We start from the raw sequence: 24,389 nt of genomic DNA on the forward strand, positions 1-24,389 counted from the left end.
AGCAGTTTTTGTTAAAGATCATCTATTATGGAAAGCAGCGAGTAATTTTTGTTATTCCTCCAGTTATCTGTGAAAAGTAGCTGAAGTCATATTGATGTTTGCATAGTACTGACAATTTTATTTTGTTAATTTCTATTCTAATGTGTGTTTTTAAGAGGTAAAAAATAGTGTTGTCACTTATTGCGGTTTTTACAATAGCCCTAATCAGTAAGAATCAAGCTAGTTTTTAGAAATGACAGAAAAAATGAATGAATTTAGAACTGTAGTTGCTATGCTAGTTCATAGGAAAACCAGACTCAAACTTTCAGTGTGCCCACAACAGATAGTGCATGATTCCTTCTCTGACATCATCATATATTATATCTAGGAATAAACATTAACTGCTAAATAAAATGACAGCATAATTCATAACCTGTTATTAGTTCAGAGTAAGATATTACTTGATTTATTGAATTAGGGGAATAAAAGTGTTTGAACTCATAACATTTCTATATAATTCACCCTATGAAGTTGTAAGAACTATTTTATTTTGTTCACACTCATAAATAACCAAATATAATGCACATCTTCTAAAAGTTAACAAATCTTAAATCTAACATATGACATGATCTTGTATGTAGAAAATCCTAAGGAATTCACACACACACACAAATACTAGAACTAATGAAAGTTCAACAAAGTCATGGGATATAAGATCAAAATACAAAAATCAATTGTATTTTTATATAGTGGTTGTGAACAATTCAAATGTAAAATTAAGAAAATAGTTTTATTCATAATAGTGTCAAAAAGAATTACATAACTATAAACAAATTTTTAAAAAGAAAGTATAAGATTTATATACTGAAAGCTATAAAACGTTGCTTAAAATCCTGAAGAGATGAATAATAAATGAAGAAACATTGCATGTTCATGGATTGAAAGATTCAATATTGTTAAAAGGGTAATACTCCAAATTGATCTATATATTCAACACAATCTCTCAGAAACCCAACTTTTTTTTTTTTTTCAGAAATTGAGAAGCTGATCCTAAAATTCAGGTGGAAATGAGAATAATTCAGGCTAGCAAAACAGTCTTGAAAACTACCCAATTTCAAAATGTACCACAAAGTTGCAAAATCAAGATAGTGTGGTACTTACAGAAAGACTCATACATCAATGGGATTGAATTGAGAATCTGAAATAAACCTTTTTATGATCAACTGATTTTTTATAAAGGTACCAAGGCAACTTAATGTGGAAAGAATAGTCCTTTCAACAACTGGTCCTAAGTCAATTGTTATATTCTCAGGCAAAAACATTAATTTGGATCCTTATTTCATATTATATATTAGTCACCTCAAAGTGGGTCATAGATTTAAATATAAATGCTAAGACTATAAACTCTTAGAAGAAACATAGAAATAAATGAGTATAACCTTGGATTAGGAAATTATTTATTTACTATCTAAAGTACAAGTGATACAAAAATAGATAAATTAGATTTTATCAAAATTTAAAAACTTTTATGCTTCAAAAGTTACTACTAAGAAAATGAAAAGACAAGTCACACAAACTTGGAGAAAACATTTGCAACTCACATATTCAAGAGAGACCTTTATCTAAAATAGGTAAAGAGTTCTTACAACTCAATAATAGGAAGACAAATAACCCAATTAAACAAAGGGCAAAAAATTTGAATAGACATTTTACCAAAGAAGATATACAAATGACCAATTAACACATGAAAAGACATTCGATATCATTAGTCACTTAAGGAAATACAAATAAAAAACATAATGAAAAACACAGCACAAAAAAAAATAATGAGATATTACTTCACATCCATAAGAATATTATAGTTAATAAGACAATAACAAGTGTTGACCACCATGTCGAGAACCTTGAACCCTCTAACAATGCTGGCTGGAATGTAAAATGTTGCAATCACACTGAAGAAGTTTGGTAGTTTCTCAAAATATTAAACAAGTTTATCATCATTACTTAACTTCACAACTATCTACCCAAAGAAATCAAAACAACAGTCCACACAGACTTGTATGTGAGTCTTCATAGCAGTATTATTCATAATAACCAAATGTCCATGAACTGATGAGTGGATAACAATATGTAGTAAATCTGCATTTTGGAGTACTATTTGACAATGAAAAGGAATGAAGTACTGATACATACTGTAACATGGATGAACCTACAAACACTATACTTAGTGAAAGAGGCCAGGCACAAAAGTTCACATATGATTTCATTTATATGGATTGTCCAGAAAAGTCAAATTTATAGAGACAGAAAGTAGATTAGCTGTTGTCTGGATGGAGATAAGTGGGAGGAGGGAATAAGGAGTGACAATAAATGGGCATGAGGCTTCCTTCTGGAATGATTAAAATGTTCTGAAATCAGATTGTGGAGATACTTGTACAATTCTGTAAACTTACTAAAAAAATTATTGAATTGTGTAATTTTTGCTGAATCAATTTACCAATTGTAAAATTTGTGATATGAAAATCAAAATGCTCCTTGGCATTTCAGGAACATTATTAACATTCAACAGCGCAAAACAAGATCATGACCCAGAAGACCAGGTTGGCTGAGGCTTGAGAGAGAGAATAAGTGAACAGAGGAAAGGCTGTAAGGATGCACTGAAGCACAAAACCACAGATAGCAGATATGGAATTCTAGTAGAAAATACTGGTGGATAAACCCAATTGTGAAACTTTCCAAAATGAAGGGCACAACTTTAATACAAGGAAAACAGTCATAGTCACAACCAGCCATGGCCTGAGAGCTGGCTACAATGATTGACTACAGTCACATTGGGACTCTTCTCTAGCCACACATGTGGTAGGGGTCAGCACCAAGTGATATCACTTTGAAATATGGAGGCATGCTAGAGGGAGTAGGAGAGATATGTGTAGTACCTATTCTTTTGCTTGTGGATGATACATTTCCTATTTTTGAGAAGAGCTTTTCTCTACAGTTAAGAAGGTACTGTTTTGCTTCTGTGAATGGGAAATGTCCTTCCTATGAGTTGCAGCAGCACATCTGCAGGTGTTCATTGAATAATACACACTGTAGACATTTCTGCCTGTATGTGTAAAAACCATGAAATTGTATGGCGAATATAGAATGCCTGTTTTCTCATATTTGTTGGTTGAAAGAAATAGGATGTATTAATTATCTTGCAGTTTCCTATATACACATTTTAAGTTTTTTTTAAAAAGTACATATTAACTTATAGTCTGTAACTTTATGCTTTATAATTTTAATTTGCTGTTAGATATTTTAAGAGCTCAGATAATACCCTTTACATTTTAAAGTTTAACATGAAGATAACTGGTAGGGCATTCTATAATAAAACCAATTTAAGAGGGAGGTTTTCTGACAACTGTTTTGAAAAATGATACAACTGCAAGTTAGATCAAGACACTGACTTTATTTTCAAATTCCAGGAATGTGAGATCTGAATTCTTGTCAAGTTTTTATTGGTTACTTACTTTTTTATGCATTTTGTTTTGTATTTCAATAGAGTAAAAAAGCCATAAAGAGTATTCTACAAAAATGCACCTACCTACCAGCCCTTGAACCATTTCTGTATGATGCTCCCCCCAATATTCTGAAGCATGTGGTTGGACAGTTCAGTAAGGTAAGAAATGTCCTCTTAGCCTGTAAGGGGAAGAAGAAAATTAAAATGACTTAATTGATTTTTTTCTAATTCTCACCAATCTGTAATGATGGGGAAGGTAACATAGATTAATAAAATTCACATGCAAATAAAACATTTCCTCCTTCCTCACATTTTCCTTTCAGCCTCTGTACTGTCTTTTTTAGTGTTCTCATGAAGTAAAAATCTCATAAAATAAATAATTTATATTGATAGATCACTTTTAGTAATTTTCCCAGTCTCTTTTAGTCTTTATCATCCAAGAACACTGCAGAGATCTTATAAAGAAAAGGAAAAAGGTCTCTGAGCCACTGAAACATTTTTCACAAAGTCCAGGCACTTTACTAGAGATGCTCTTAGACAGTCATTTGGAGCACATTGACTTATTTTATGAACAATTTTAACAAAAGTGCTGTCATATTTCTCAGCTCATTGCAGATTAAATGATACTAAATGGTAGTAAGATAGAAAGGTCAAGCTGCTAGAAGTGGTCCCAGTCAGTAGAGCTGATCACTGATAGCAAAGGATGAAAGAGAATGATTTTATTACCACAGACTCTGGTCAGCATGGTGACCTTAAGCTATCAAGAACTGGTTAAATTACGCTCAGTGTATTTGACTACGGAAAATGGGATCTGTGCAAGTAGTATCCCATTGTGATTATGAGCTCAAGCTCTAGAGTTGCAGTACCTAAATTTCCCACTTACCAGCTCTAATTCTTTAACTGAAGTCTTGACACCTCTCTAAACTTTAGTTTCCTATAAAATGGGAATACAAAGAGTACTTATTTCATAAAGTCATTGTAAAGATTAAATGAGATACTGTATGTTGTTTAGCTCAAGCCCAGTAAAAACCAAAACCACCAAAGAGTTATTTTTAAAAAATAAAACATTATTTATTTATTTTTTTTTTAAATATTTTTTATTTTTTTAAATCTTTTTAGATTTTTAAAAAGATGCTTGGGTCGGGCTCGGTGGCTCAGCCTGTAATCCCGCACTTTGGGAGGCCGAAGTGAGTGAATTGCCTGAACCCGCGGGTTTGAGACCCGCCTGAGCAACTTGGCGAGACCTCATCTCTACAATAAATCAAAAACTAGCCGGGCATGGTAGCGCGCGCCTGCAGTTCCAGCTACTTGGAAGGCTGAGGCAGAAGGATCACTGGAGCACAGCAGGTCGAGGCTGCAGTGGCCGGGAGCAGCCACTGCACTCCAGTCTGGGTGATAGAGTGAGATTCCAACTCAAAAAAAAAAAAAAAAAAAGATGCCTGGAGGGAGGCAAGTTCTTCTGAATATTAAGTTATATTGCTATATAAATCAGGAACTGCTATTTATATACTATATTTCTACAAATAATGAATGAAAACTATATATTGCTACAACTTTTAAAGTAGGCCCTATAGTTAAGTAGGTCTAGTTTCAGGTATTCGTCTGAAAGATAGATGAATACCTACTGACAACCTTCATTTCCAACTTTGACCATGATCTCCAACAGCCTCACTGTCCCTCAAGCACCATAGCTACTGGAAAGTAGACATTTTATATTGCTGAAGCCACCTCAGGATATATATAGTTCTGTATATCAAATGCCCATGTTCCTTCTTCCTCTTTCCAAGAAAATAATCATTTTTTTCCTTCTTAGTTATATGGGATGTGGAAAATATGCCCCTTTGATAAATCAACTAACTAATCAAATAATACAGAAAAAAGACTAAATTACTGCAAGGGAAAAATTGATCCATTTCTTTACTTTTATGTACTTTTGGGTGCTAAGTAAGAAATTGGCTGGCTAATTTGGTCATTAAAGAGGGAGAATGGGTAAGAGGCTGAGTGAATCATCTGTGAGTCATCCACTCTTGAAAATGGGCAATTGACATTATTTCTGAAAGTTTTATTTTGTAGCTTAATCTTTTAGGCTAATGAGTGAGATATCCTAGTAGTATTTAAGTTGCTATGAAAATGAACACTAACCTACATTAGGAGTTCAAAATAAGTAAATAAAATCAGTGGGATTTGTGGAAACTAGACAGTCAAGGTAAAATAAAGACAGTACTTCATATCATATATTCTTATTGTGCCTTCAGGAGTACTTTCTTAATCTATGGATACCAAAACACTAAATAGAGATGAGAAGGCAAGATGAAAGGTGAAAACATATTAATGTGACTGGGGACAGAGATAGGAAGTAATGAAAATTCTCCAGACCAAATAAAATATTTAAGACTGATATATTTATGGGTTATTAATTTGCTTACAAATACATACTATGCAATCTTTTATTATCCAGTTGATTTGTATTATTCTATTAGCAAGATCTTTTTGTAGTTTTCATTATCTGTTAAATGCCCACATATACACAGCACTCTGTTAAGCATTGGGGAATAAACAAGATTAAGACAAAGCAAATAACTTTATAATCTAGCTGAGAGCAAAGAAACACTTCAAAGTACTAGACTTCATGATACACTTTTTTTTTTCTGAGTTGGAGTCTCACTCTCTTGCCCAGGCTGGAGTGCAGTGAAACACTCACGGCCACCCCAGTGTCAACCTGCTGGGCTCTGGCGATCCTTCCACCTCAGTCTTCCAAGCAGCCAGAATTACAGGCGCGTGTTACCACACCCAGCTAATTTGTTTTTTATTTTAGAGACGAGGTTTCACCAAGTTGCCCGGACTGATCTTGAACCCACAGGCTCAGGTAATCCACTTGCCTCGGCCTCCCAAAGTGCTGGAATTACAGGCTGAGCCACCGAGCCCAACCCATGATAAACTTTTTAAAAAGGATTTAGCTAAGCTCTTAACATACATATACTTCTCATTTAATCTTTATAATGATCCTATGAAATAAGTACCTTTATTATTTCTGAAGTACTCAGAAGGACTTCAGTGGAGGAAGTACAAGTGAGAAGAGCTGGTCCTTGAAGAAAGAACAAGATGGAAGGGGGAATAGTAGCAATGACCAAGAGGAAAAGCAAGAATTCCCATATTGTGAGCCCATACCCTTTCCCAGGACTTTCCTAGTCTAGTTAGCTTTTTGTCTTTCACAATGAATTTCTTCATTTCCAGTGGCTTTTTCCTGTCAATATACAAACATACTTAAGTCTCTTTCATCCTATGAACATCTGAAACATCTGTAACCTTTAGTTCTATCCTAGCTCATTCTCAGTTTGCTTATTTCCTCTCTTTTCTCTTTATGAAACTTAAAATTTGACGTGACTTTTCTGCTTCCGATGCTTTCCTCAACTGCTGGCATCTGGTTTTCTTGATGTCCCATCTGCATGCCTTTACTTAGTTCTACATGCCTTTACTCAGTTCTGCAGCGCTCTCTTCATTGTCAAATCCACTACCTTTTTTTTCTTTTTTCTTTTTCTTTTTAGTTCTCACAGGTTGCTCTAAAAAATCTTCTGTTGTATTTGTTTGATTCCTTACTTTCCTGATCTGCGTCGTCCTAACATCTCAATCTCCTTTCTCCGCCTATTGCTTAGTGTCGTCATTCATTTGTTAAACATTGGTTGAGCATCTATTAGACGCCAGGCATGAGGGAAACGAATGATTGTATAGCTTCTGCCTTCGGTGGCATTTATGTGTGACAGACATATAATGAATAATTGAAATATTAATAAAAATATATGGTATTTAATAATATGTGTTAAGTGCACTGATAGTAGTTTGATAGAATGCTGTGAGAGAAGAAAGTCCCAACTCATCTTGGGATAAGAGTATGGGAGTGTCCTAAGTTAAAGAAGGCAACACAAAAGATGGCTAAGAGTTAACCAAGCAAAAGATGAGAGATTTCTGGAGTATGGAAGGGCATTCTCATAAGAATGGGCATCACATGGGCAAAGGCAGAAATGGCACAGCATGCAAGCTTTGATGTTTACTGAAACAAAATTTGGGATGGAGATTGATGGGTAAGGTGGCTGGAAAGAATATTCAGGAGCTGAGTGCCAGAGGACCCTTTGTGCCTTGTTAAGGATCTTGCCTTTCATTTCATAGGTAGTAGAGAGACCTTAAGTGGGTGTAAACTTTACATTTTACATTTATGAGTGGAATTCCAATGCCTTTGCCCATGTCCATTGCCTTTATTCCCTCTTTACAATGTAAAAAGTTTATACATTTCTAAAAAGAGTGTATTTCACTTCAAATCATCAGCAGATTTTGGCCCATTATATTATAGGCATATGAGGGATAAATTCTCTTTTACGTTTTCTCAGATACATTATTGCTTTTCAATAGTAATAATCTAACTTGGAAAACAAAAACTGACATTTTTGTGTGCTTTACGTCTCAAGGTGCTGCCGCATGATAGCAAAGCTCGACGTCTTTTTGTAACCAGTGGTGGCCTTAAAAAGGTTCAAGAGATAAAAGCTGAACCTGGTTCTCTCCTTCAGGAATACATCAACAGCATCAACAACTGTTATCCAGAGGAAGTAGTAAGGTGGGTAAAATGGACTTTGAAATGTAATTTTCCTGTTTTAAAACCTACATTGTAAACCCCTTATGTCAAAAGATAGACTGTGAAATACTATGTGAGGCCAATGTGCATTTACTTCTCTCTGGATCTCTTCCCACCCAATTAAATAATGTTCTGATTGACATACACATTTTCAATTCAAACTGGAATGTCACTTAATACATTTCTGTACTAATTTAACATATGTTTTACCAGAGTACCAAAATAAAGAGTACAAATTAAACTAATAGCTCTTAAATTGTGAATACCTGATTTAGAAAAAGGTCTTTAGATTCTGATATTCATCGTTCCCTGAATATTGTGTTTCTGCTTTAGGCTTACATTTATATTAATGAGAATATTACAGGTAGAAAACAGGTGTTGAATAATGAAAAGAAAGTTACTATCTAACTGCAAAAAAATACGTGAATAATGTTGTTTATGATATGCAGGTAATTCAGAGTAATGTAACAAAACACTATTTTCAAGATTAATTTTTTTATTTTTTAATTTTAAAGATGTGGGGTCCAATTCAATGTTGGGTATTCAAATTTTCATTATGCAGGTACCCTTGTTGATGAGGTGTGCCCCTCCTTCCCCTGGCAGTTTCCCTCAACTGCCAATCCCAACCCCTCCTCCCCGGGCAGTTTCCCACTACTGCCAATCCCTTTCTTATAGTATTAGGATAATTGTTCAAGGTTCACTTATGAATGAGAATATATAGTACTCTGTTCTTTGTTTCTGTGATAGATCACTGAGTATGATAGACTAAATCCATCCAAATTGCTGCAAAGTCCATATGTTTGTCCTTCTTTATGACGGCATAATATTCCATTGTGTATATGTATCACATTTTTTTTTATCCAGTCCAACTTTGATGGGCAGTATGGTTGGTTCCATGTTTTTTCTATTGTGAATGAGCTGCAACAAATGTGTGTTCAGGTGTCTTTTTGATAGAATGACTTGAGTTCCTCCAGATATATTCCCAAAAGGGGAATTGCTGGGTCATATGGAAGGTCAATTTCTAGTTCTTTCAGACATCGCCACATTCTCTTCCAAAGAGGTTGTACTAGTTTGCATTCCCACCAGCAGTGTAGAAGCATTCTTTTTTCTCTGCATCCTTGCCAGTATCTGTTTTTGTTTGTTTTATTAATGATGGCCATTCTTACTGGGATTAGGTGGTGTCTCAGTGTGGTTTTGATTTGCATTTTTCTGATGATGAGTGAGGCTGAGGACTTTTTCATGTGTCTGTTGGCTGCCCGTATATCTTCTTTTGAGAAGTGTCTATTCATGTCTTTTGTCCACTTTTTAATGGGACTGTTTGTTTTTTTCCTTTCAGCATGTTTGAGTTCCTTGTAGATCTTAGATGTTAGGCCTTTGTCAGATATACAGCTGACAAACATTTTTTCCCCTTCTGTGGGCTGTCTCCCCCTCTCTTGATGGTTTCTTTTCCTTTGCAGAAGCTTGTCAGTTTGATGAGGTCCCACTTGTATATCTTATCTCTTATGGTATGGGCACTTGGAGTTTTGATCAGAAATTGGTTGCCAGTTCCAATTTCCATAAGGGTGTCTCCTGCATTTTCTAAGATTCTTATAGTTTGAGGTTTTGCGTTTAGGTCTTTGATTCATTTAGAGTTAATTTTTGTATGTAGTGATAGGTAGAGGTCTTGTTTCAATCTTCTGCATGTGATCAGCCAGTTTTCCCAGCACAATTTACTGAACAGGTTATCCCCTCCCCAGTGGTTGTTGTTGGAGGCTTTGTCAAAGATTGAGTTGGTTGAGAAATTGAGGCTTTGCTTCCGGAATCTCTATCCTGTTCTGTTGGTCCGTACGCCTGTTCTTGTACCAATACCAGACTGTTTTGATTATTGTAGCCTTATAGTAAAGTTTGAAGTCTGGGAGTGTGATAACTCCTACTTTGTTTCTTTTGCTAAGGATTGTTTTGGCTATTTGTGGTCATTTATGTTTCCATATGAATTTCTGTATCATCATTTCCAGGTCTGAGAAGAATGATGTTGGTAATTTTCATGGGTATTGCGTTGAATCTGTAGATTGCCTTTGGTAGGATGGACATCTTAACAGCGTTGATTTTTCCTATTCGTGAGCATGGAATATTTTTCCATTTGTTGTGGCTTCTTGGATTTGTGTGAGCAGTGTTTTGTAGTTCTTATTGTAAAGGTCTTTCACTTCTGTGGTTAGGAAGATGTGCTTTTTATTTGGTTCTCCACCTGCTTGTTGTTGGTGTAAGAATGCAACTGTCTTTTGCACATTTATTTTGTACCTCGAGATATTGAGACTGATAAAGTTCTTTATCAGTGCAAGCAGGTTCTTGACAGATTCACTTGGATTTTTGAGGTATAGGATCATATCATCAGGAAAGAGGGATAACTTGACTTCCTCCTGATTTCCTTCTCTTGTCTAATTGCTCTAGCTAGGACTTCCAACACCATGTTGAACAAGAGGGATAAGAGTGGGCAGCCTTGTCTTGTTCCAGTTTCAGGGGAAATGTTTCCAGTTCTGTCCATTTAGCAATATGCTAGCTGTGGGTTTGTCGTACATGGCATTTACTACTTTGAGGTATGTTCCTTCTATACCTAGGTGTTAGAGGGTTTTTATCAAGAAGGAATGCTGGATTTTATCAAAAGCTTTTACTACATCTAATGGTATAATCATGTGGTTCTTGTTTTAACATCTGTTGATGTATTTAATTACATTTATGGTCTTGCAGATGTTGAACCAGCCCTGAATCCTGGGGATGAAGCCTACTTGTTCACGGTGGATGATTTTTTAGATGTGTTTTTGGATCCAATTTGCTAGAATTTTGTTGAGGATTTTTGTATCTATGTTCATAAGGGATATTGGCCTGTAGTTTTCTTTTTTTGTTGGATCTTTACCGGGTTTGGGTTCAAAATTAATTTTTAAAAATGAAGTTGACTTACAGAACATTAAATCTAAGCCTCAGCCCTTATAAGCCTAAAGGAGAACTATATCACTGAACCCAAAATAAATAAAAGCAAAGTTACAAAGAAAAGACAAAATGATTTAAACAACAGAATCTTGCAAATTTCCACAACATGCAGAATAAAAGGCATATTTACCCATGTTTTTCTAATTCTACATTTATTTCTTATTTTCTTCAATTAAAGTCAGAAAATATAAACTCTAATTTTTAAAACTTACTATAACACACGAAGGGGGACCTAAAAGAACCCCAGAATTATTTTTTGGAGAGTGGGCCCCTTGTAGTACAGGCGTCCCTCATTAGGTAAGTGTTCTAGGAACCCACTGGCATCAGTGTACCAACCAGCATTGTTGTGGAAGGCTGCATTTGGCTTCAGTGAATTTGTTTTTTGGAGATTCTTTCAACCTATTTGCCCACTTCATGATGGGTGATTTTTGAGTGCACCTGCCCACCCCGCACTGAGTGTTCAGTAGTTTTTGACCAAAAATGGCATGACCCCTCCTCCTTATTCACCCCATCTTGCCCTGAGAGACTTTTTTTTATTTCCCTGGATGAAAAAAGTCTTCAAAGAGAAAGATTTTGTTGTTGTGGAAGAGGTGAAACAAAAAACAGCAGAAGCACTAAAAGGCATCAAAATTGATGAGTTCAAAAACTGTCTTGAGCAGTGGAAAAAGCATCTCTATAGTTATATTGCATCAAACGGAGAGTACTTTGGAGGTGACTGATTTAAACATGTAAGAATAAATATACTATTTATAAATAAATTCTAGTTTTTTTGGATCCCTCTCATATACTTATGTAAACTATAACATATCTGTTTAGTTTTCCTATTTAATATCATTGGTTTTTAGCCAGGTTCGGTGGCTCAGCCTGTAATCCTGTGCTTCGGGAGGCTGAGGTGAGTGAATTGCCTGAGCCCGCGGGTTCGAGACCCGCCTGGGCAGTGAGACCTCATCTCTACAATAAATCAAAAAATCAGCCGGGCAGGGTAGCGTATGCCTGTAATTCCAGCTACTTGGAAGGCTGAGGCGGAAGGATCGCCGGAGCCCAGCAGGTCGAGGCTGCGGTGGCCGGGAGCGGCCACTGCACTCCAGTCTGGGCGACAGAGATTCCAACTCAAAAAAAAAATAAAATAAAATATCATTGGTTTTTAATACTTATGGTCACATTGATTTTAAAAGCACAAAAACAATTTTAAGATTAAAATTTGTTTTTTATTCACATATTTTCTCCCAGTAAATTCTTTCCAGAATATGAGTTTATGTACTTTGGGGAAGTTTATGAGAACTTTTTGACCAAAAGTGTTCCTCCAATAAGTCAGTTTTGAAAATATTTATGTATGTAATATATCAATGGAAGAGTATATCATAATATGTATAACTACTCCACATGTAATATACAAATTTATACTTTGTGTTACCTGTGAGTATAAGAAATAAAAATCTTTTATCAATAAATTAAATAAAAATACTTTTATACTTGGAATGTATGTCCCTTCAGGAAGAATGCTATTTGATATAAGTTTAAAATAACTTTTAATATAATTTTCTAACACAAAGTATAAAAGATTTTTAATAAGTAAACTAAACTGTCCCCAAAATGGAATGACCTATCGGAATCTACCAATAGTAAGGTGCTTTCTTCAACAGAAGTTTTTTCTACCTTTTAAGACACATTTTTACTGAGCACCAGGAAAAAATGGAAAACTCTGTCAGATTAAAAATTAATCTGGTATTTTGTCAAAGTATCATTGGAAATTTAGTATTAGGTTCTATAAAATGATATTTATAGAAATCTTTAAAACTTGTCTTTCTATGAAAATAGACTAATATAATTTCAAAATGGTTTTATTTTTACAAGTGCCTGAATCATTTATTGACAGCTATTTTAGAACTCATTGTTCTTTATAAGACAGATTATCAGTGGATACATTCTCTCATCTGTTATTAGCCTAAATACTTATTTCATATAGCCTTCCAATTTTAGTAAATTTAAAAAATTTTAATAAAGGTAGGTTGTATCAGAGGGAAGGGCTCCAGACTAGACATTAGAGACCTAAGTTCTAGGCCTGGCCCACCCCATAGTCTTAAGGTGTCTTTTGAACTCCTTTGTCTTCTGAATCTCCACCTAAACTGGGGAGGGGAAGTAGCGTTGGGGAAAAGCACCTAATGTGGGGAGGGGTGTCATGTATATGTTCTGCCATTCAACACTTTTTTGATACAACAGTATAATAAGCCATATTCTACAAGGGTCTAGGATAAGGTTAATTCACTTACATTCTTGAAGGCCATTTAGAGGTAAGTTGAGAGCAGTAGTTGACAGCCAGAGGGAAGTCATTTCTTGTTCTTTTTTGGAGTTTCATTTTGGTTCTTTCATGAGGAGTATGGTTAAAAGCTCAGGCTTAGGTGTCAAACAGACTAGGTTCCTCTTTCTGTTCCAACTACTTGTGTGATCTTGAAAGTATGTTTAACTCTTAAGCCACAGTCTCCACATCTGTGAAATGAGGATAAAGATAATGGTCTATTTCATAGTGTTAGACTTAAATAAGGTAATGCTTAGCCAATGGGCATATATACTACATAGAAACAATTTAATGCAGTAAATGTCTGCTCATGTAAAGGACATTTAGCACCCCGTTTTCATTTTTCTTCTGATGAAATTAAATAGCATTGTTAGGTGGATTGAATTTTATATTATAATTATATTGGAGAAACTATATAGCAACACTTGGCTACTTATTGTTTTTTATTATTTTTTAATGATAAATCCATATCAAGTAAATTTTTGTTTCTTTTTTTGCAAATATAAAATATGTATAGATTATTCTGGTTAGATTTAGATTGCCTTTAGTTGCTAATGTAGGCTTCCAAATTTTCTCCTAATGAAAAGCTACTTTTGAATTCCTTAGCATCAGATAGACTTTATTTAGAATGGGGCTTTCTAACAATTAATTGGCAACATGATGTAATTATTTATTTATGGGTTATATACTGAAATATATACAGGGTTTGTATGCACTTATGGGACGTTAGATAGTGTTCAGTATCTCCTCTGCTGATGAGGGTGAAAGGAGTAAGTGCTGTGCACATTTTCTTTCCTGTGGGAATCCTAGAAATTGTGAAGTCTCTTAGGTCTTGGGGAGAAAAGTATGACAATTTAGAAATTAGCCAGATAGAATTATTGATAGATATTGATTTATTGGGGACTTTTATTTTAAAGTAACACTCTCCAATAGAAATATAATATGAGCCACATATGTAATTTCAGATTTTCTGGTAGCTACATTTTAAAAAGTAAAATGAAATAGGGTAAATAAATAGTAATTATATATTTTTATTAACCCAGGATGTCCAAATTTTATCATTTCAACTTGCAATCAATATAGAAATTATTGATGAGTTATTTTACATTTTAAAACAATTTTTTGAAATCACTTCAACACTTCTTCATTCAGATGCTAAATTTCATTGACAATACTTTACCTATATTTTTATTTATTTATTTATGAGTTGGGGTTTCATAATCATGGTTCTCTACAACCTTGAACACCTGGGCTCAATGGATTCTCCTGCCTCAACCTCTGAGTAGCTGGGACTACAGGTTTGTGCCACCATGCCTGGTTAATTTTTTAATTTTTTTGTAGAGACAAGGTCTCACTATGTTACCTAGGCTAGTCTCAAACTCCTGGGCTCAAGCACTCTTCTTACCTTAGCCTCCCAATGTGCTGTGATTACAAGCGTGAGCCACTGCACCCAGCCTGTATTTAGATTGTATAAAACTTGCAGTTAAAAAAGTAGACTCACAAGTTGTTCCAAACACACCTAAAAGTTTTCCAATAACTGAATAAATATCAGTTTTTAAATTTTAAGCTAAATATAAAAAATTTAGTTTCTCAGACACACTAGCAATAATTCTAGTGCTCAATAACCACTTGTGACTAGTGGCTACCAAATTACACATGATAATAGTAATTATTAATTCAACATCAATAGTATTATCATATTAATGCTATTTAATACCATATTATTAAATAAATATATAAATATTTTAATATGGTGAATTAAATATTTACCACAGTAAATATTAATAAGTAAATATATTAATATTTGAATCTAAAAATTTTACTTCAGTGTTCATCTAACCAAAGAGGTAAAAGTTCTTTACATGAAAACTACAAAACACTGCTCTAAGAAATCAAAGATGACACAAACAAATGGAAACATCCTATACTCAATATTGTCAAGTTGTCCATATTACCCAAAGCAATCTACAGATTCAGCACAATTCTTATCAAACTACCAGCACCATTTTTCACAGACCTAGAAAATATAATATTTGAATTCATATGGAAGCAAAAAGGAGCTCAAATGGTGAAAGCAATCCTCAGCAAAAAGAACAACTGGTAGCATCACACTCCTAGACTTCAAACTTTATTACAAGGATGCAGAAATCAAAACAATGTGGTACTGGTACAAAAATAGACACACAGACCAATGGAACAGAATGGAGAACCTACTCAGAGATAACATCATAAACCAACAACCAACTCATCTTTTGACAAAGCTGGCAAAAATAAACATCAGGAAAGGTAATTCTATTTATAAAAAGTAGTGCTGGGAAAACTGTCTGACCACATGCAGAAGAATGAAACTGGGCCCCTACCTATCAACACATACAAAAATTAATTCAAAATGGATTAAGGACCTAAACATGACACTCAAGCTATAAAAATCTTAGAAGAAAACCTAGAGAACACCCTCCCTCCTGGACACCAGCCTAGGCAATGAATTCATGGCCAAGTCCTCAAAAGCAAATGTACAAAAAACTACAATTTATGGGACCTTATCAAGCTAAAAAGCTGCTGCACAGCAAAATAAACCATCAAGAGAGTAAAGAGACCACCCACAGATTAGAAGAAAATATTTGCAAACTATGCATCCAACAAAGGCCTAACATCTAGAATCTATAAGGAACTCAAACACATCAACAGGAAAAAAGAAAACCCTACTAAAAAGTAGGCAAAGGACATAAACAGACACTTCTCAAAGAAAGACATACAAGCAACCAACAAACATATGCAAAAATACTCAGCATCACTAATCATCAAAGAAATGTAAATCAAAACTATAGTGAGATACCATCTCACACTGGTCAGGATAGCTATTATTAAAAAGTCAAAAAACAACAGATGTCAGTGAGGTTGAAGAGAAGAGGCAATGCTTGTACGCTGTTGGGCATATAAGTTAGTTCAACCTCTGTAGAAAGCAGCTTGGAGATTTCTCAAAGAACTAAAAGTAGTTACCATTTGACTTAGCAATCCTACTGGGAATATACCCAAAGGAACAGAAATCATTTTACCAAAAGACACCTTTACTCATACGTTTATTGTAGCACTAGTCACAATAGCAAAAACATAGAACCAATTCAGATGCCCATCGACAGTGGACTGGATAAAGAAAATGTGGCAATATACACTAAGGAATACTACACAGCCATAATGAAGAATGAAATCATGTCCTTTACAGCAACACGGATGCAGCTTGAGATCATTGTTCTAAGTGAATCATCACAGAAACAAAAAACTGAGTACCTCATGTTCTCACTCATAAGTGGTACTAAACACTGGGCACATGCAGGCATAAGGATGGGAACAACAGACAGTGGGCACTGCTAAAGGATGTAGGGTGGGGATATACAAAACCACCCATTGGGAACCATGCTCACCACTGCGGTGGGAAGGTCTCATCAGAAGCCCAAACCTCGCCTTCATGCAATATACTTATGTAAATAAAAAATCCTCATATGTACCCCATGATTCTAAAATAAAAATTAAGTTTTTAAAAATTTTAAAGGCTTTAAAAAAAATCTACCTTTTGCATTTATTTTTAAAAAGTGCCTTTCTGTTGTCTGACACATTTATAAGGCCTAGGAAGATTAGGTCTGTTTTAAAATTTGTGACGAACTCAGAAAGAAACAGTTGTGAATTCCTCAGTGAAAGAATACTTCCTTTTTGTTGTTGTTTTTTGAGTTGGAGTCTTACTCCGCCCAGGCTGGAGTCCAGTGGCATGCATGCTCACTACTATTCCAGCGTCGACCTTCTGGGCTCCAGTGATCCTTCTGCCTCAGCCTTCCGAGTAGCCGAAACTACAGACGTGCGCTACCACACCCCGCTATTTTAATTTTATCATAGAGATGGGGGCTCACCAATTTGCCCGGGCTGGTCTTGAACCTGTGGGCTCTGTCAATTCACTCACCTTGGCCTCCCAAAGTGCTGGAATTACAGGCTGAGCCACCAAGCCCAGCGAAGAATAGTTTCCAGAAACCCACTGCTGAAGGACAAGGGTAGGAGGCCTTTAGGGGAGAAATATTCTTTAGGTAGCTTTTTAGGTATATATGTCTGTTAAACTGTAACTACCTATAAGTACACTACTGAGAAAATACAGCTCTGTTTTGCCCACTTTAACTTCACAAATTATGGAAGAAATTAGTGTAATGTAAATTGTGAGTTTTTAAGTCAAGCATCTGGGCATAGATAAAGATAACAAAGGACAAAACAAGTCTCAAACATTGGGTTTTCCCTAAAGAAAATGCCTTCAGAAGATTACTTATTTTGAGTGTTTCGGAAACTTTAAATGTTCACTTCCTTAGATTTTTTAATTCATTCATTATAGAATAATGCTTTAAGAATTTTATTTAAAATACTTTTATATGCATATGAATTCTTTCCATGACATATTAATCACCCCCAGATGCATTAACAATATAACTAATACTTTCATACTAAATCATTTGTAATGTTTTTTATTTATAAATATATATTTATAGTACTTTAGATGCTGAAAAACCAATAAAAATGATTAATTTCCTGGATTTGTATAAACAAATATTTGTAAATAATTTATTAAACAGTTATCCAATGTGAATTATATTCTTAGAAATTTTTGTTTTATGAGTGACCAGCTCTGATTAAAACACACACTGAGACTCATCTCTAAGGCAACCAGAATGCAGTTGATTAGTAACAATAGACTGTGTAGCCTAACTTATGAAAAAAAAATTCTAGTAGCTCTGATCCATAAAGCAACATTAGTCACTTGATATAATAAAAATAAAGTCTCTGTAATAAAATATTGTCAGTGGATTCAAGTCTCCTTCTTGGAAGGCATCCCTTTGCCATTATATATATACCCCTTAAATTTTCTGCTACTTCTCTAACCACATTGTGAGTTAATATTCTTTTCCTTGATAGTCTCTAGTCTTATGCGGGAAGCATTACTGGAACATAATTATTCAGGGTGTATTTGAGGTTTTACTCATAAAATTATTTCAGATGGCTTTCTTATATTGAATATTTTTTGCCTACTGTGCTGAATCTTTTTACAAGTATCTAACAGCAAATTTTCTTTTTCAGGTATTGCTCCCCTGGATATTCAGACACACTTCTGCAGAGAGTGGACAACTATCAACCACTTACTAACTAAGCAAAGTTATATTTTTTACTCAAATTCGCAGCTGAGTAGTTATGAATAACAGTTTATTGAAGCTCTTTCTAAATATTTGAACTAAGCACATTTCAGATTTATTCAGTATGAAATACATTTAGATAATGTTTTCTAAATTTATGTAGTACTTTAAGAATTAGTAGCTTGAATATATGAGGACTTATTCAGTCGTTTGCATGCATAGAATTTGTTCTAAAGGTAGATTTTTTAAAAGACATGGAAGGGTTTTAAGATATTTGTTCTTGTTCTATTAAAACTACACACACGTACACAGAAGCATGTGCACACACACACTCATGCACATACACATCTCCAACTAGATAATAAATAAGAGATGGTATTCAAAAACCCTTGGTTATTTTTGGATAATTCCTTTCAGGCACAGGCAAGGAAAACTGGCTATGCCAATTATACAGTAGGATACAGAAGAGACATAGTTGAAAGAGGAAACTGATGACAGACATACAAGGCATTTTCAAAAGATCCTGATGCTGGTTACATAAGTATATTAAACTAACAACAGATTCCATGAGTTACCTGCCAGTTTCCCTAAGAATTTAGGAAAGCACTCATCTTAATCACAAGTTTTCAAAGCTGTCTTCTCACCCTCTCTAAAGTTTTCCTTACCTTTCACAGGGCTATAGAGGGTAGAAGTCAGTGCTCCTACAGGCATGCCTTCCCTCTCATTGAAAGGTTTCTTAGTCAAGCTCTGTTCATGAATAAACAAACAAGCAAGCATGTAAAATGGGTCCTCAATATTTCCTTGCTTTAGCTTCACTTTCCCAAGTTTCAAAAGTTACATTTTCAAGGACTTAAGGAATAATTTGAAGAGAGTACCATCAGACTCAGATTTTATATACATTTTCACTTAAGAAGCTATAAAGGTGTGAAAGAGGTTTTCAATAAAATTTTAAATAAAAATGGCATTAGAATTGTCCTTTTTCATTTTTCCTATCCAGTATGTTTTGACCTTGGGAAATGTGTGATTGAATTTAGGGGTCTTGGTTAGTTGGTATGTGCAAGTCTTTTGATCTGAAGGGATATTACTTCTGGTGCTCTCCTAGAGGCCTGAATGATAAAGCAGCCAGCCCCTAGGCTGCAGTGTTTCCAGTCTGATTCTTTTCAGGTTTCTTTCTTGGACTCCTTTTTTCCCCCCCTGAAAGGAACCTACTCATTTATTTTTGGTGTTTTCTGGCTACATCTTTGTCATCATTATTTTCCAACAGTGCAATACTTTCTTGTGTCTTTTAAAACATCATACTCAAGATTGCCCTGTTTCTTTTTGTCTTATGTCAGGGTAAATTGCTAGTGATTTCATGGTTTAATATTTCCTTGGGCCTATTTTGTTTTCTTAATTTCTTTAATTCATTAAATAGGTAAATATAATTTTTATTCCCAATTTTGTAGCTTTCCTTTCTTTCCTTCCTGCCTGCCCAGCTTATCTTATGAATCTTTTAACAATCTGAGAAAATAAAAGTAGTTTTTATCTTTCTTCATTAAGGTTTTTTCTTAGATGACCATGTTGGTAACTAGAAAAACTTGTTTTTCTGGGTTAAAACCTCCTCAGCTATTATTGGAATGGTGAATTTCTTATGAAAATTTTTCCATTATACTGTGTAGTTGAAGCTTTTCACTTCATTCATCTTATACTTATCAGACAGTATATAAGAAGATAAGTTTGTAAGAAAATAAGAAAGTAATAAAATAATAGTGTTCAGGTGAGTGTCATAATTGATCATATGCATTTTAGAAAATTTATGCTAGGGAGTGTTTCTTGACATAAAACACTTTAAGCAAATTGAAGCTTTCTTTACTTTTTGAAAAGTTTGGGCCAGGCTCTGTGGCTCAGCCTGTAATCCCAGCACTTTGGAAGGCTGAGGTGAGTGGACTACCTGAGCCCATGGGTTCAAGACCAGCCCAGGCAACTTGGCAAGACCTTGTCTCTACAATAAAGAAAAAATTAGCTGGGCATGGTAGCCCGCACCTGTAGTTCCAGCTACTTGGAAGACTGAGGCGGAAGGATTGCCGGCACCCAGCAGGTTGATGCTGGGGTGGCCATGAGCATGCCACTGCACTCCAGCCTGGGCAACGGAGTGAGATTCCAACTCAAACAACAAAAAAAGAAAAGTTGTGAGATTAAAAATAAAAACAAAATCTTTCCTATTTGTGCAAGGGAAAAATTAGTGTCTTTCAATGATATTCTCTGATATTTTTCACCTCTGGTTTAAATGTTGTCAATTCCAATTCTCTGCAGTCAAGCCCCTGTTCCACTCTCCCTACCCACCCCATCCTGGGAGTTTATTTAAAATTCAATTATCTTTAGAATCTCTAAACCTATATGAAAACTATTTTTAGAATTTCAGTTTAGGAATAGAATTGTTTGGACCTTATTATTATAGATGCAGTCAATTCACCTATTGTGGAAATAGGTGAAATCAATAGTGCCTGAAAAGAGATGTTAAAAACTTGGGTTCTAGACCCTAGTCTTTTAAGTAGTAAGGGTGATCAAACTTACTCAGCTTGCTCATAAGATGCTTATGAAAATAACCCACAGTGGAGCATGTAACAATTTTGTAAACAATTCCATTCTATATAACCCTGATGTGTGATTAATGGGAAATCTGATAGTTAATGACAGATTCCATATTTTGGCCAGCAATTGTGCAGTATCCCCCAGGTACTGGGATAAATAGAGTTTAAACCAGATGATTTATGATAAAGAAAAACTACATTTTCTGCCCTCATGGAGTTTTCTAGTATAAACACGTCTGCCCAGACAGAGAGAGTGGAATAGGCACAAGACACTGAACACATAACAGTCATATTTAATGTAGTATGTAAAAACACATGACAACCTCATATTTACAGGCTATTGACTTGTTTTTCTAACTCTTTTAAAGAAAACCCTTTTTCTTAAAGGATGAAAGATTTGCTTGTTTCTAAACTTGATTAAAGTCCTGCTTAACATAAACCCTGACATTAAGTTCCTGGGTGAAGCCATCTCCACTCCCAGATGTCAAGTTTAGAAACCAACCTTGAAAAAATGAAGAATTTTTATGTTGTGTTTTCAGATAGCTAACCCTTTGATTAAGATAGGTGCTAGCAAATACTGAGGCTGTGTACACTGGGTTTATTTTTTCACAAAATTCACTGTTTAGAAAATGTTGATTTGTAGCTATTCTGATTCTTTCAGAGATTAAAAGTATCAAAGGACAGTCTCAACTTGTAACTATTGCATTTACCAGTTGGTTGAGAGACTTTTGAAATTAGATTTGCCCATGCACTTATTTTTCTAGTAATATGAGTTCTTATATTGTTTTTAAGAGGCCTTGGTAAGTCATAATATTAGACACATACTCAGTAATATTGTTTTAATGAATAGTGGGTTTTATTTTTGTAGATACCAATAATCTTTTTAAAAAATTAAACAATATGTGAATGGATAAAGAAAAAAGCAAAAATTTCACTCCAGATCTCACAGCCCAGAACAGAACTGTCATTAACAAGTTAACAATTTCAAATAACTCTCTAAGCCTTTGTACAGCTATAGATAAATTTTGGAAAAATATATTCATGCTAATATATACATGTTATTTTTAAATAAAATCCAAAAGTTATAGCATTGTGCTGTTTTCATGGAAGATAGTTTTCACTTTTATTTCAGTAGTTTAAGGAAAAATATTTCCTCAGTGATTGAGTCAGGGATTGACATAAAATATTTATAAATGCCCCACAAAACCATAATAAAAAATATTGATTATGAAAATATATATATATTTATAAATGAGCTCCTTTTATTTATAATTGATAAATTTTCTAAAGTAGATTTTAAACTGAGTCCTGGATCAAAGATATCATACTAACATATTATTGCAAAGTGGTTTGGTATAGATATTTATACATTAAATAAAGCCTCTAAATTTTCCCATGTATATAGAATTTGTGGTAATGCACTCTTGCTAAAATGTATACATTACTGAGGTAAATGTTTATTCAAAGTATTTTTGGATATAAAGAAGTTCAAGTCATTGAGAACTATTGTAATCTAAATAGGGCCCTATGCTGTTCATATTTCTGTTGCAAGTATTGTTTAAATCATATAAATATGGTTGAACATACTCAAGTATGTTCTTTTAGATGAGCGAAATGTACCTTTCATGTTCTCTTCAGTTCCTAGGGTCATCTAGCACTTTGGTGAGCACACAGGAGAATTAGTGGCAGATTGAACCGAAGATCTCAGCTTCAAGGCTCCTGGCTGACCTAGGCCTGTCTAGCTGTGACCATGGTCAAATCTGTTCAAGTCCCTAGGCCTTAGCTTTTTTGAAATATCATCATGTAGTGGGGAAGACTATAGGCTCTGGAGTTAAAGAGGCTAACATTAGAATCTCAAAACTACTACACCCTGAGTTAGTGGCCTTGGACAAGTTACTAATAGCACCCACTTCATCAGATCCTGAGGATTATTAAATGGGGGTGAGTGAACACATGGCTTAGCACATAGTAAGCAGTGCCACTATTAGTCTATATATCTTTGTGAAATAGAATAAAGTGCCCAGTCCTCAAGACACCTTATTTCCATCTAGCAGAAATTATTGTAATATTTTTATTTTGCTAGAGCAACACACTTTACTGCCATCTGCTGGAAAATTCTCTATAAATACGTAAATTATGACATCTAATATGTGAACCATGTCCTCTTAGAAGTATTGGTGCCCTTGTGTAGCACACAATTAACACATCTGTGCATGTAAGTGCTCAGTAAATTGTATTTTCTACTCTTCTTTTCACTTTTATAAGTGGGGGTTGGAAGAGAATTCCAGACAAACAATGCTATTATATGAAGGAATTCATCTAAAAAAAAATCAAGAGAACAAGTTAATCCCAATAAAAAGAATCAGCATTTTGTTATAAAACCTGGAAACATTTGTACTCACTACTTCCCTCTCCTTCCCCCATAGAAAAGTATGCTCTATAATAAAAGTTGCAATTTAAGTTAACAGAGATACTAATTAAGCCATTACTTTTGCATTTATAAATACTGGATGTAAGACCAAATTAGAGAACATAATGCATGCTAAAGCAAAGTATGTTTTGGAATAACCCATATATCCTTTTCATCTTGACCTTAAAAATTGGATAAAAAATATTATACTAATAACCTATTGCAAGATGACAGAACTCTGAAAAGTATCTTTGCTGGGCTCCATTGACCTTTCTTCATTCTCAGAACATGGGCTGGGATGTAACAGGTGTGACCTCCTCTTCTAGCCAGATAGTTCTTATTCAAGGGATGATTATCATACCCTTTTGCACACAAAAGGAAATATTTGGCTCATTTTCATACCTAGCAGTATGATCATGGAGAAGACTGACCAAGAGTTTATTGATAACTGGAGCACTCTTCCAAGATACAGGATTTATCACCCAGTCAATGACCAACCCCAGACACAAAGACGCCTTTTGGGAGCCTGAAGAAAGCAATAGCCCAGTAAGTGAAGTGGACATGCCATAACTGCCATGTGAGACTGGAAGAAAGTATCAAACGGCTCAGAGAGGTGGACATGCTGGAGTGCACACCCTATGTAGTGAGGGAAAACACGCCAGCTGACTGTCCCAAGGGAAGTCCCAAAGGACACATTACGTACCAAAGCAATAATTAATGCATTGTTAAGAGGTAACAATCACTGAGAATCTCAGTGAAGCCTCTCTCCTGTATGCCTGGGTTGGCTGGAGGAGGCACTATTACAGTACTGAGCTCCTCAATAGAAATAAGGATAACTTCCTGAAATAATAGAGGCCAAGCAGCAGTACTTAACTGTCAGAA

General features: G+C 34.8%; 1 protein-coding gene across 4 annotated transcripts in view; it reads left to right on the forward strand.

Annotated features, from left to right (window-relative positions):
* Positions 1 to 19,486, forward strand: part of SPAG6 (sperm associated antigen 6) — a 71,696-nt gene extending 52,210 nt beyond the window's left edge. The window contains exons 8-11 of one of the 4 annotated variants that reach the window (XM_008063635.1): positions 3,524 to 3,640; positions 7,942 to 8,087; positions 12,300 to 12,379; positions 18,475 to 19,486. In XM_008063635.1, coding sequence (XP_008061826.1) covers positions 3,524 to 3,640; positions 7,942 to 8,087; positions 12,300 to 12,379; positions 18,475 to 18,593 — 462 coding nt within the window. In that variant the 3' untranslated portion in view covers positions 18,594 to 19,486. The remainder of the gene's footprint in view (positions 1 to 3,523; positions 3,641 to 7,941; positions 8,088 to 12,299; positions 12,380 to 18,474) is intronic. The other 3 variants (XM_008063637.2, XM_021715300.1, XM_008063638.2) reach the window with 3 other exon arrangements.
* Positions 19,487 to 24,389: the final 4,903 nt, after the last annotated feature.

The sequence above is a fragment of the Carlito syrichta genome, unplaced genomic scaffold (genome assembly GCF_000164805.1).
Source record: "Carlito syrichta isolate Samal-C Ts95f unplaced genomic scaffold, Tarsius_syrichta-2.0.1 Scaffold306975, whole genome shotgun sequence".
NCBI lineage: Eukaryota > Metazoa > Chordata > Mammalia > Primates > Tarsiidae > Carlito > Carlito syrichta.